Source organism: Kryptolebias marmoratus, linkage group LG20, assembly GCF_001649575.2.
Source record: "Kryptolebias marmoratus isolate JLee-2015 linkage group LG20, ASM164957v2, whole genome shotgun sequence".
Taxonomy (NCBI): domain Eukaryota; kingdom Metazoa; phylum Chordata; class Actinopteri; order Cyprinodontiformes; family Rivulidae; genus Kryptolebias; species Kryptolebias marmoratus.
The window spans coordinates 23,817,484-23,831,411 of NC_051449.1; the positions used below are offsets into that span (position 1 = coordinate 23,817,484).

The 13,928-nt window shown below is 38.2% G+C and overlaps 1 protein-coding gene across 2 annotated transcripts in view; it reads left to right on the forward strand.

Annotated features, from left to right (window-relative positions):
• The window catches only part of mast3a (microtubule associated serine/threonine kinase 3a), an 81,677-nt gene that overhangs the window by 38,815 nt on the left and 28,934 nt on the right, over positions 1-13,928 (forward strand). For both annotated transcript variants that reach the window (XM_017431351.3, XM_017431350.3), the window contains 3 exons: positions 6,954-7,111; positions 11,972-12,047; positions 12,262-12,471. In XM_017431351.3, the coding sequence (XP_017286840.1) occupies positions 6,954-7,111; positions 11,972-12,047; positions 12,262-12,471 (444 nt within the window). The remainder of the gene's footprint in view (positions 1-6,953; positions 7,112-11,971; positions 12,048-12,261; positions 12,472-13,928) is intronic.

Below are 13,928 nucleotides of genomic sequence, written 5' to 3' on the forward strand. Positions count from 1 at the left end.
AGTCTGTTGTCATTTGATTCTGTTACGTCTAACAGGTACATATATATTGCTGCACTAAAATGCAGCAGATCTCATTTGTGAAAGTTCAGTTAAATGTCACTTCGAAATAAAGCTTGAAAAAAGTTAGAAATTAGATTATTTTTTCATATTTTTCAGAGAATAACTGACAACGTACGTAATTGGAGCATATCGTGATATATAGTTATCGTGATATAAAATTATCCATATCATGATATAGGATTTTTTCCATATCGCCCAGCACTAGTTGGTTGGGTGTTGATGTATTGGCTTTGGCGTCTGCTCTGGCCTCAGCGAATTGGTAATGTGCAAACACATACGACATTTATTAATTTATTACATGCCATGACCTTCATGGGGGAGCAGGCGGTGCCATTGGGGTGCAGGGCGCCCCCCCTTGGATAATGCTAGGGGAATCGCTGGTGTGTGTATGTATATGAGACAAAGACAACGAGAGATAAGAGCTGGATAAGAAATCGAGAGACAGAGATGAAGGTAACTGCAGTCTGAAGTTTTTTCTGTTACTCAATGCTATAATGTTAACATAAATAGGTTTATTTTACACTGGAAAGACTCAGCATATCTAACAACTTCACAATAGCTTGGTAGCTTGCTGAAGATGACAGGAAATTGTTGCTTGTATCGTTTAGTGACTCAGACAGCCAGAGCAGAACATAATACATCCACATGTCTCATTTTCAGATTTCAGAGGAAGTGGTGAAAATTCCTCATATGCCTCATTTCCTGATATTTACTGGAATTATTTTAACAGTAAAGAGGTTTTACTTGTAGCTGAAAACTAATACATTCTTTCTAAAAAATAAAATAAAATAAAGAAAAGTACCATTTTCTGCCCTAAGTTAACAATAAGCTTCAAATTTTCAATAAAAGCAAAGCTGGTTTACCATCATTTTTAGATATCGTTAGAACTTCAGATAGAAGTGTTTTGAGCTGAAGCAACTCAATTTTTCCTTTCAGGAAGAGTCTAATGGAAGCAGAAAAGTGTGCTGCACAGCTCCACCCATTAGTTGTTTTGTTGATGGTGTGTATAACTATTGTCTTGAGATTGTGCCCCAGAGGACTTTACTGAAACTGGAGTAATAACACAATACTTGGCTTCAGTGTCACAGCCTTAATTTTGTATGGCCAAGCACATTGGTTGGAGATGGTGAGGTCACTGCTCCCCACACAATGCCCCTTTCAGACTTGTTATCAGAGAGGTCTTTATGCAGCTCTTGCTCAGATTTGACACATCTTTAGTTTCTTTTGGGAGGGGTGTTGTCCCTCTTTCCTCATTCTGCTCTGTATATTTTCTCTCATCTTTGCTCTGTTGTTTTATGTTTATTGTTTTCCTGTTTCTCATTCTTATCTATTAATATTCTTTCCCTATTCCGTGCGTTTTTCTGCATCTAACACGTTCCGCAATTTTTCAGCTATTTCAACCATTCATATATCAAGACGTTCAGCTCATTAACGCCATTCTAGCTATAACTTTTGGTATCGGTGCAATTTCGGCTGTTTCAGATATTTAGCTTGGTCTGTACCATCTTTGTACATCACTCGTGCAGGCCAGTGCAGGAGGAACAGCTGGAAGCTGGAGCGGGGAGTAGTGTGCAGTCTGGTAAAAAAGTGCAACTACATGATTGCAAAAACCTTTACCAGCTGCACAACTACATGAATAAGCCAACAAGTCAGCCTTTTCTTTGTCAACACCCAGTGAGATCTAAAATAGATAATTATTTTTAGTACATATACATAAATTAATATTTGTTATAACATATTTTGCTTTAAACAAATCATAGATTCTAGTTTGAAGATGAGCTGCAACAGCAGCAGAACAAAACAGACTATGCTGCAACCCCAACAGAAGACAAATAGTAACCACTGAACAGGAAGATGTAGAACAGAAATTGTCCATCATACATGAAAGTTCTTCAAATGTCATAAATGAACAAGAACTCGAACTAATGAACATGAGCCAACCGGCTTTCTGACTGTTTCAAACCTGCAGTCTGTGTGCTTCATCATTTCTCTTCATGGACCTGAAGCATCTAGCTCTGACAACTACCTGTCCCTTGACAATATTTGACACTATAGGCATGAAGAAGTAAAGCAAAATTTGAACATCAAGCATCATCTAGCATAGCGTTTCTCAACGGGGGCGTTGAGAAGATGACAGGGGGCGCTGGCAGCAATATCTTCCAAAAGGGGGCGTTGATATTCTTTTGGGGGGCGTTTGTTTGAAGGTAAAGTTTACACCAAAGATTTACAACAATATCAGTTTAAACTTTGAACTACTTGCAAAAATATTGTGGCCTAAAACATTAAAACTGGCACAGAACTACAGCTGTATCAATGGTGTTTCTTTTCGGCGCAGCTCCGTGCTGCCTTCAGGAGAACGGGACATCAGGATGTCGTTTTTATAATTTCTCCCACATGGCAGTTACTTTGTTAACTTTGAGAAAAGAATGCTCTCTTTAGTGATATTACCCTTGGAATTATTTATTTCTCTTACATGGGTTAATTTCTCTGAAGGATACACCGTGAGCGCATTGTTATCGCAGTGGTTAAACATTTACAAGAGGAATATTCTGTTTTCGGACTTTCCCTGAAAGCGTCCAGCATCCAGACGCCCATTAACTCTTTTCTGGACAAGATGCTTTGTTGACATTACTGTGGAACAGCATTGCCAAAGCATAGGAACACAAACCAAAAAAAAAACCCAAAATATTTTAAAACCAGAAACCTACGGCTTGACAAGTGGATCACAGCAGCTGCATCAGCCAGTGTAACACCAGATTGATGTCGGCTAACACCGCTGCTACTTCTCTCTGCGGCTTTATTTGTGTCGTTGTGAACTTTAAAGACTTATCATCAGTCACAATCTTTAATTAGTCTATGAATAAAAGCAGGGCTCTCAAGTTTTACGCATTGACCGTGAGACGCGCATTTCGTGAAGCACACCCGCTCACACGCCACTTTTTGTATTTCTCACGCTAAAAAAATACACAAGCACACGCCCTTTTTTTGAACAGGAACCAATGTGCAGTACAGTGTTTACCGCACGGGCCAGAGCACAATAGGGGCCAACTTGGCAACCTTGTCGCTATATTTAACGAGTTTTCAGATCCGTCTGGCCTTTTCTTTTTGATCTAGCATCTCATAACTAACATGTAGTATGTTTTCTTTTACAAATCGTAATGGCAAACACATATCAGAATGTTAAAATATCATTTAAAAGTTTATACCATGTCTGTCTGAAATATTCCAAATAATTTAGCACACTAAATAAAGGTCCTTACAACGATGTTTATGTACTTCATATTTTGTAGCTCTCGGCTAGCTCGCTAAGCTACGTCTTTTCTTACCTTGATAGCTGTGGATATATTCTTCATGGAAGAACTTAGATCCTTTCTCCAGTTTATTGGATCGTGAATTTGCTGCTGGATTTCCTCCACCTCAGCAAAAGACAATTTTGGCAAATTAAGCAACAATATTGAAAAGACAGACATTTTGCTTTGTGTACTTGAATAGACTTGCAAAAACAGGAAGTGTCCCAGCACCAGGAGACGCTACTTCCGGTTGCCATGAAAAAGGCCCATTACTTCTGCTAATGCTAATTTAGCTATAGTTTCAGCTAGTGCAACTATGCTAATGCTAATTCAACGATACTTTCAGCTAATTTAAGTATGGTAATGCTAATTAAGATATAGTTTTAGTTAATTATAACTTTCTAATGCTAATTTAGCAGCAGCAGCAGCTGAGAAAGAGCTCCATCACTTGCTGAATGCAAATTTTTTAAAAATAAGATGGCTGCCAAAGCTAATGGGGTCTAAAATCAGACCAGAATTGTGCATGCTCTAACTCAGTAACCGTGTACTGTAGGAAGGTCAACCTTCACAGCTAGAACCCCCATGGGTCAGGGATCACTCCTAGGGACACTTCATAGGTCAAGGATCAGCTCTACAGTATTTAAGGTCAATGTTTTTTCAGGCTATTGTCAGCTTTTTTCTTTTTTGTCATTTCAGCTTCTTTCAGCTCATTTCAGCTTTTTTTAAAAATCTAACTTCTACGTCTTTCAGCGTCTGTTCTTCTGCCTTCTGCAAACCTTCTCTTCAAATCAGCTTCTACTTTTCACTTTCTGCTTTTTCATTAAACTTCAAAAATCTTTCAACTACTGATGGATAAAACTTTAGCTGTTCAGATTCAACTAAACAGTTCAGCACTTCTTCAGCAGCTTTCAGCCAAATCATTCAGCAACAAAGCATTCACCCTGCATTTTCGCAGGAAATGCAATTTCTGTTGTTCTTTGTATTTTCTCTTTTTCTGTTAGGCTGCTGCCTTTTCCTCCAGTTTTTTTATTTACATTTTTTGGCCCATCTGCCTCTGAAACATGAGATTCCAGTTAGATGAGAGTTCTCTTATATTCCAGACTGTGTCACACATTTTAGCTTGGAAAGAGCAACAAAAACATGCATGAGGGACATGCTGCAGCAGGAAGGAATATATCCAGCTCAACTTTGACAGGCTGCTAACTGTTGAGTTTGTTTAGAAGTAGGGCAAAATTTGTTACTTCCTTCGGATGTTCTCTGTAGATTTTAGTTTTAATTTTAATTCAGATTTATGTTGGATCATAATTCTCTTTAACAGGATAAGTGAAATACATGTAGTATAATAATCAGTGGAAGCCTCCTGTTATATTGCAAAGTTGTGATCATCCTCTTGTCCAGTACTGTGCAAAAGACTTGAAACTCCCCTACCCCAATAACTTTTCAACAGGTCAGATGTTTTAAAGTAATTTTGAGCAGTAATTCATCAGTCTTTGTAAAAAATCTTTTAAATAATTTTAATTGGAAATTGGCTGCCTTTTCAGCTCTGTTCATTTACTGAATGTTGTAAACTTGGCATACAGTAGATTACAGCAGATGATTCATGTCTTAGGTGTCTGTGTCATTCCTTTGTTTGGTTACATTTTTTTGGCATTAGGAACATCTCTTCCAGATACTGGGCTGCACAGTGGCACAGTTGGTTAGCACTGTTGACTTTAAGCAAGAATGTTGTAGGTTCACAACCTGACAGGGGCCTTTCTGTGTGGAGTTTACATGTTCTCCCCAGCACATGTGGGTTTTCTCCAGGTGCTCTTGTTTCCTCCTACACACCCAAAACATCATTGTTAGGTTCATTGGCTACTCAAAATTGTCACTAGGTTTGAATGTGAGTGAATGGTTGTCTCTAATTCATGTCCATCTGTCCCTGCGGCAGACTTGCAGCCTGTCCAGGGTGTCTGCCTTTTGTGTGACTGCTGGAGATGGGCACCAGTTCCCTACAACCCTGAACAGAAACAAGGGGGTAAAGAAGATGGATGAATGGATGGACATTCAGATCCTGCTCATCTGTTACAACAAAGTTTTTAGGTCAATTGGTTGTTCTCCCTCACTTGTGCAGTTTTCTCAAATTTTTAAGTGTTCATTGGATTGTTTCCTTTTTGATCGATCAATCAATCAATCAATCAAATTTTATTTGTAAAGCACATTTCAGCAGCAAGGCATTTCAAGGTGCTTTACATTATTAAAAAACAAAATAAAAACAGCATGTGACATTGAATAAACGGTAAGAAAGAGACAAAAACCTGCACTCTAACCCTAATTTAGCCATAAGCAACTCTAAACAGGTGGGTTTAAGTTGAGATTTAAAGGCACCCAGTGTTTCAGCTGTTTTACAGTTTTCTGGAAGTTTGTTCCAAATTTGTGGTGCATAGAAACTGAATGCTGCCCAAAGAGTTATCGATAACTCTTTAGGAATTACCATATTTGAGAAAAAATACAAATGTATTCGTGTCAAATTGTGAAACTTTTGGCTTTTTTGCTGGTGTCATTTAGGAAAATAAAAAAAAAAAAAATTTTTGCAACAAGCTGCTCTTAGCAATATCATCCACCCATCCATCCATGGATGCATGCGTCCATGAATGAATGAATGATTGGGTCATGAAGACAAGAGTTCAAGGAGGGAAACCCAGGCATCCCTCTCCTCAGCAATACTTTCCACTTACTTATGGGGGGATCCCAAGGTGTTCCCAGGCCAGAGAAGATACACAATCCCTCCAACGAGTACTGGGTCTGCCCCAGGGTCTTCTCCCAGTGGGAGGTGTCCAGGAAGCATCCTAATCATATGCCTGAACCACCTTAGCTGACTCCTTTTAATGTGAAAGAGCATCTCTACTCTGATCTCCTCACCAAGGCTGAGTCCAAATGTTCTACAGAGGAAGTTCTTTTTAGCCACTTGTACTCGGGTTCTCATTGTTTTAGTCATGATCCAAACCTCATGACTGGAGGTAAGAGTTGTAATGTAGACGGACCAGTAAATTGAGAGCTTTACTCAGCTTCTTCACCACAACAGACTGCTCTCATTACTGCAGAGAAAATACTTGAACTCCTCCACTTGAGGCAGAGACTCACCCCTGACCAGCCAAAGAAACATAAGAAGCTGACTCTCATCCCAGCTGCTTTACACTCAGCTGAGAACAATGTGCTATAAGATGTGTTTTAAGTTTTCTTTTGAGTAGAAATAACATTGTTTCTTCCTTTGTGTTTAGTTACTAGTTTTTATTCATTAACAATTTAAAGGTTGGTGTCCAGTGGCTCTGTAAAATTCTTTGTTGAAAATGGTCAGGTACAAGTACGGGCAAGTAAAAAAGTGGAAAAAGGAAAAAAAAAAATGTTTTCAGATATCCTTGTAAACCACAATCACTCTTTTAAACAATTACAAGAATTCCAGGCTCCAAAAATCAAAGGTTTAAGGAAACAGAGGTGAATCCGAACAATTGCTCTTATATGTTCTTACAAAAAACTGAAACTGAAAAAAAATGTTCTCTCCCTGTTTCTTTTCTCACTGGTAACTGTCTTTTAACATGTCTCTTTATTTTTGCCTTTCTTCAGTCATCATCTTCCCATGAGCTGTTGCACCAGTTGCCCTCCCAGCCCACTCAAGATGATCTTCATCTCCTCTTCAAACATTTCCGGAACACAGAGACTGTTGCAGATGATGAAGGAGCCCACTCAGTGCACCCTGTCAGGGTTCGTTCACGTAGTCTCAGGTATGAAGGATTTCATTAATAGAATAGCTGTTTGTTACAGACATTAGGAGAATGCTACTCTTGACTTAAATAATACAGTGCAACTAATAAATATATACTAATAATAAATACCAGCTAAAATTTCAGAGGAAAATCATATTACATGAAAGTTTAAAAAGTGATTTACAAATCATTGAGTGAAGTAAGTATTTCCTTACAGCCCCACGTGCATATTTACAGACACGGTCACATATGTTTGTACATTTTTGTTAAAGAAATAAAAAAACACAAAGACCACTGGAACTTGAAACTGACAGAAGTTTCTAAAGAATCAAACAGTGAAAATCAGTCAATGCTTTTAATTATTGTTTCGACAGAAATATAAAAAAAAACAAAACAACCTAATTAAACTCGCCTCGACAAAAAGGATGGTACTCTCAACTTAATATTTTGTTGCCCAATATTCTTAGACAATCACTGCAGTCAGGTGATTTCTGTCCCTCTCTCTGAGACGTCTTCACCTGTCCACAGGTATTTTGGTCCACTCCTCCTGAACAAACTGCTCCATCTGTCTCAGGTTTGAAGGTTTCAGCTCCTTCCACAGATGTTCAACAGGATTTAGATCAGGGCTCAGAAGGACACCTCAGAACAGTCCAATGTTTGGTTCTGAGACATTCTTGGTGTTTTTAGTTTTGTGTTTTGGGTCCCTATCCTGTTGGAAGACCCATGATCTGTGACTGAGACCAAGCTTTCTGACACTGAGCAGCACATTTAGCTCCAGAATATCTTGAGATTTCATTGGACCCTGAACACATTCAGGAGACCCTGTGTCAGATGCAGCCAAGCAGCCCCAGAACAGAACCAAGCCTCCTCCGTGTTTGTTTCTCTGTAGGTACAGGTTCTTTTCTTTGGATGTTTCATGTTTGGCTCTCTGAACATAGAGCTGATGGGACTTGTTGCTAAAAAGCTCCAGGTTTGTCTCATCTGTCCAAAGGACAGTCTCCTTGAAGGTAGTTCAATGACCAGTTTTTTTTTTCTTTACCAACAAAGTACAAACAAATTTGGCCATGTCTGTATGTACAAATATGACATGGTCTGTTCACATTTCTGTTTACATCAAGTTGATGTGTTGCTAAAACTTTTCTTTGCTTGTGCTGCTGCCAGTGTTTCATTTGTATTTTTTATTGATTGTGGTTTATGCAATATAAACAGCACAACAGTGTTCATTTTAAAACAATTTTAATTTAGCCTTAGTCATAGTTTGAAAATGTATTTTAGCTTGAATTGACTAAAATATAAACTGTAAGGGTTACTAGTTTCCTAGTAACTTTTGAAATCAATATTTACACCTAGATTAAATACTTATAGGCAAGATTTGAATGTGCAAGGCACAAATTTAAATTTTATGTTTAACAAATATGATTTTATTATCTGACCTAGTTTTTTTATACCTGATGGACATTAAGTCTGCTGTAACTGAGTAAGAAAGGTTTTATTCATAGGAATTAAATGGTACTTGTATACCACCGTTCTAGCACAGTTCTAACCAACCGGGCCACTCAAAGTGCTTTACAACACAATTGGTTCTGATTTACCCATCCACACACACATTCATACAGCACTCTACTACATGTAATCTGAATAAATCATTTTATAGAGTCTAATCAGTGCTTTAAACCCCATTCATACACTGATGGTGGCACACATCGGAGGCAGTAAGGGGTTCAGTGTCTTGCCTAGGGACACTTCAACACGTGACTTACTGGTGGAATTGATTCTGTGACTCTTGTTGGAGGACAACTGCTCTAACTAATGATCCACAGCTGCCCCATGTTAACATAATTAACACAATGTAATTGATTAAACACTGAAAAAAGAAACTACCAATAATACAAGTACTACTATAACTAATATTAATCACAATATTTGTAATAAAGAATGAATAACTACATTTAAGAAGATTAATTTAGCATTCATATCAGAAATTAAAATTCTCAAACATTCAACCATACAGTAGTGGTAGAGCAGTCCTGTCAAGACTTTTGTTAGCAGTGTAACATAATAGCATAAATTTTGATGAGTTATTCTGTGTAGTCTGTTCTCCTACGGCCTAGATCTGTTGCTGTTTAGAGTCAGCGTTGTCTTTAAATTCATAGGAAAGGCTGAAATAATCTGCATGGATGTTCTAGTGTTCTGTGAATTCAATGATCCGCTCTAGTCATTTAAAGCCTCCTGTGGGAGAGAAAGGAAAAAAGCTTTGAGTTTACTGGACACAATATACTAACAACTACATTTCTTAAAACCTTTGTCAAAAGCCTAGTTAAATCACAACAGGGGTCATTTATTTCTTAACTTAGCACAGTGGTTGTAAACACACACTGGCAGCTCAGGATGTACGGGTAACTTAGTTTAGCAGCTTTCCTTTGAGGTGATTTCACGTCCAAATGTCTTTTCACGTTTGCTTTTTTACAGGTAACTGTTGCCCCACACGGTTTACACAGCATCGTGGTTTTCTTGACCACAAATGTAAAGCGTGACTGCGTCTCCTTTTTCTCCCTCTACGGTTGTTTGTAATTTTAATGGGAGTGTGCACAGAAGCAGGTTCACAGTATTTCAGGGAATAGATCAGATTTGATTGTCTTTAGTTCAGAGTTCTGATTGGATATTTGCCCAACACATCACGCTTATCCACACAACTAAATTAGATCTGATTGGCTCTTTTTCACTGTCTCATTTTTAGCCTTCACAAAAAATGTCAGTAGCAACACATAAAGATTGTTTAAATAGCAAGTCCAATTTGAAGTTGTAGCCAGCGGCTGTTTTTCCCTGAGTTGACTGCAGAGTCATCATTCACAATATTTTCAGGCTTATAGTTTCTTTTGTTCGTGTTTTGCAATCAAACTACTTCTGCATATTTTTTGTTGCTTTAACTATTCATATATACAGTATTTATTCAGTCAGCTCAATCAGGACTCTTTGACTTTTGGTTTTTGTTACTAATACTTTTTAAAATTAAATGTAATTAAAATGAAATTCTCCCTCGAAATATGCTAAGATCTTCTCAATTGCTTCATAAACATTTTCTTTGAAATCTGCTTCAGCATGCTTTTTCTATTTTTGTCTTCTTGTACTACTTTTAACTTTTAGCTACTGATTTGCAACTCTTAGTGTTTAGCTACTGTTTGGCTGCTTTTAGTTACTATTGTTCCTTTTGGCTTTTATAAACAATTTCACAAGTTTTAGATATTATTTTGCTGATATTACATTAAGCAGCTGTTGCTACAGTCAGCTACAATTTTGCTAATATTAGCATCTTTTTTCTTTCTATTTTTTTAAAACAAATTTTAGTTAGGTTTTTGCTAATTTTTGCTTTAAATTTGTCTTAGCGGTTTTGCTCATGTTTGCTCATTTCAGCCTTTGGTTGAAACTAAAAGAAGCCAAACAATCAGTTTTAGCTTCTTCAACAAATTTCAGCATTCATTCAGGAGGCAGCATTCACACAATTTTTCAGAGAAAATGCAATTTCTCTAGTTGCTTAGTGTTTTTCTGGTCTTGATTACTCAGAGCACTTTACACAACAAACCAACACAAGGTTTAGTGGCTTAGGGATTGAACCACCAACCCACCAATTTGCATATGACCGGTCCAAACCATCTAAATCTTCGTCACCTCACACTGGCTGCTTCTGAACTTGCCTGTGTGATTACAGACAGTGAAACACTGGCTTTAAAGTTCATTATGGTAGGAATTTTTTTCTTCTTCTTCTTCTTTATGGCTCTGTAAAAAGCCTCTGTGCTATTTGTGGATTATAATAACATTACTGACTCGCTGAGCAGTCCTGACATAATCCCTCTAAATAGATCTAGTGGTTGGGAGGTTTTAATTTGACAGAAAAATTTAAAGGAGGGCTGTGAAGGGTGTTGGCAGCATTAAGTTCTGGTTGTTTTTTCTTCTGACAGACAGACACATATCCACAGGCACAGACAGATACAAACACACATAGAAAGCCATTCCATTGTTGTCTTCTTCAACTCCCAAGGGAGAAAAGTAGAAAATGCTGAACCTTTAGTGTGAGTGGTTCATTACAAAACACTTCAAATATTACCTACAGCCAGAAAATGTCAAGAAGTTTGTTTTTCAAATTACTGCAAAGTGTGTGTAGAGCACCCCTACCCCGAAACAGTGAAAGGGGGTCAGCATTTTATTGTGGCCTCAAATAAAACCACGCTACTTGTGCAACTGTTTTTGTGTTACCCAGAAATAGTCCAGTGCATGAAAACAGATGTTTATTTTATTGCCCGCCGCTGAAAGGCAAAGACAGTGTGTGTGCGTGTCTATTCTTAAAATGTCTAATGAACAAATACAGGAATTTTAATAAAACTTTCAGAAAGTACTCATTGGATGTACATTTGCAACTAATTAACCTTTGGAGACAACCGAATTTAAGATGGCTGCCACAGCTCATTGACATTAGCCAATAAAAATGCAATAACTCAGGCAGTTTCAGAGAAATTGAGGTAAAATTTGATGTTGTAGTAACTGAACGTTATACCCAACACATACTATGACTGTGCCTTGAAAAAATCATTACAGCCTGGCATTTTTTTCAAGGTTTGACTGAAATGACAGAAACTCCTTAATTTTTTTAACATAAGATGATCTTTGTTTAAAACTCTGATATGAAAGGTGGCGGGTGATATGCATTGCTTTATGAAATACTAGGCCTTTAATTTCATTGAGCCTCTTTCCTTCCTGTGATATGTTTTTGTTTTGTTATTCCAAAAGTTGCCTCTATGATGTATTCACTTCATTTGTGAAGAAAACCACTTTTTACAGTATTTATTTGAATTTGTTTGTGTGTGTGTGCTTGTCTTTGTCTAGCCCTGGGCGAACGTGCGGCTCGTTTGACAATGAGATTGTGATGATGAATCATGTCTACAAAGAACGCTTTCCTAAGGTGAAGTTGCTGCTCAACATTTTTCCCCATTTTTTTTTTAATCAGCTTTCCGTTCCAGCTCATGAAGCATCAGGAGTAAAAATCACCTGGAGACACGTGTTAATGTTGTGTTTCTAAGGGAGAACATTTGAATGCTTCTGACAAAGTTAAATGTTTCCAGTCATCATCAAAATTCTTAGAAATGATCAATTCTTCGTTCACTTTTGTTTCCCAGGCAACAGCCCAGATGGAGGGGCGGCTGCTTGATATTATTTCCGAGTATTCTCCAGACACAGCTCTCCCCCTGGCTGATGGAGTGCTGGGATTTATTCAACATCAGTTGGTGGAGCTCGCCAGGGACTGCCTGGATAAGTCCCAGAATGGCCTGGTCACCTCCAGGTACTTTGTGGAGCTGCAGGAGAAACTAGAGAAGCTGCTGCATGAGGTGGGTTTTTTTCTCGTCATGAAGCAGAAATTAGTTTTCATTCAAGAACCCTAAAGCAAATTCTGTTTTTTGTATTTAGTTTATCATTCAGCCCTTCAGTCACAGTTTTAAGATGATGTCAGCTCAGATTTCTCTCTGAGGTGTTGTGTTGCTATACTGGGCTGCAGCTGTATGGAGCACAAAGAACTGAACCTGGATTTGAATTTGTTTTTCTTTGTGCTGATTCCAGTGCATTTGTCTTTAGTAGCGTTGTCATTTTCTGTTATAACTGATGATTAATGTAGTGGCTTGGTTACATAATTGTCTTTATGTTCCTTTCTGTAAAATATATTTGATCTTTTTCTGGAGACCCAGACTGATTTTAGGCTAATGATGTCATGCTTAGTACAATACTATTTAGTGTTAGAGATGGGCAATATTTTATTGTTTACAATATATCTTAAAAAAATGTCTTGACTATAATAATTTGCCACCCAGTGATAAAAATGATAAATGCTAACTGATGATGTACCTTTGTGCCTCGCACCAGTCCAGCCTGCACTCCCGGTCCGACTGCATGAAGCTTTTAGTAGCAGGAAAGGAAAGGAGTGAGGTGTGCACAGCAGAGAGACAGAGTGGCCCACATGTAAATCATACTGATACACGTTAAGCGACAATTGTGTGCAACTGAAAATATAGCTAAAAAGTAGCTAATTTTCCATCTGCATCATTTATCTGCCAGGCTGTCAGAAAAGAAGCCATAGTGTTAGATTTGAGGAGGAGGAAGAACAAGGAGCTGCACCTACTTACTCTTGTAAACTGAGCACACAGTGAGAAAATAAGTTTTGGAGGAAGGAAAAGTTTGGATAGTTACTGTTACTGATGATGACGATGAAGACAGGTAGTCTTAAGGATTCTTCTAATCCGAACCCTGTAAACGCATTGCAGTGCATTTGTTAATGTGACAGCAGCAGATCAGATGTATGTGAGATAACACTGATATTCAGGGTGATCAGATCTGAACCAACACAGTCCCAGTATACTGTGACTAAAGACATCAAGAACAATGGCCAGTAGTCCTTTGGTCATATATGAATTTACATAGAAAATGTCTGGCCCAAAATGTACAGCACCACACACAGCAGTCTAAAAACAAACAACAAAACACTCCAGTTTTAGGTTATTTGGAAACAACCAAAAAACAGCTAAATGTAGTTATATTTAGCTAGGTCCTATTGGCTTCATCGGGCGGTGATCTACAGCTTTCGCTGGAGCAGTTCGCAGCCGAGTGCGAAGCGGCTGGGATGAGGATCAGTGCCTCCAAATACGAGGCCATGGTCTTGAGCCGGAAAAGGGTAGAGTGCCTTCTCCGGGTCGGGGAAGATGTCCTGCCCCAAGTGGAGGAGTTTAAGTATCTCGGGGTCTTGTTCACGAATGAGGGAAAAATGGAGCGGGAGATCGACAGGCGGATTGGTGCA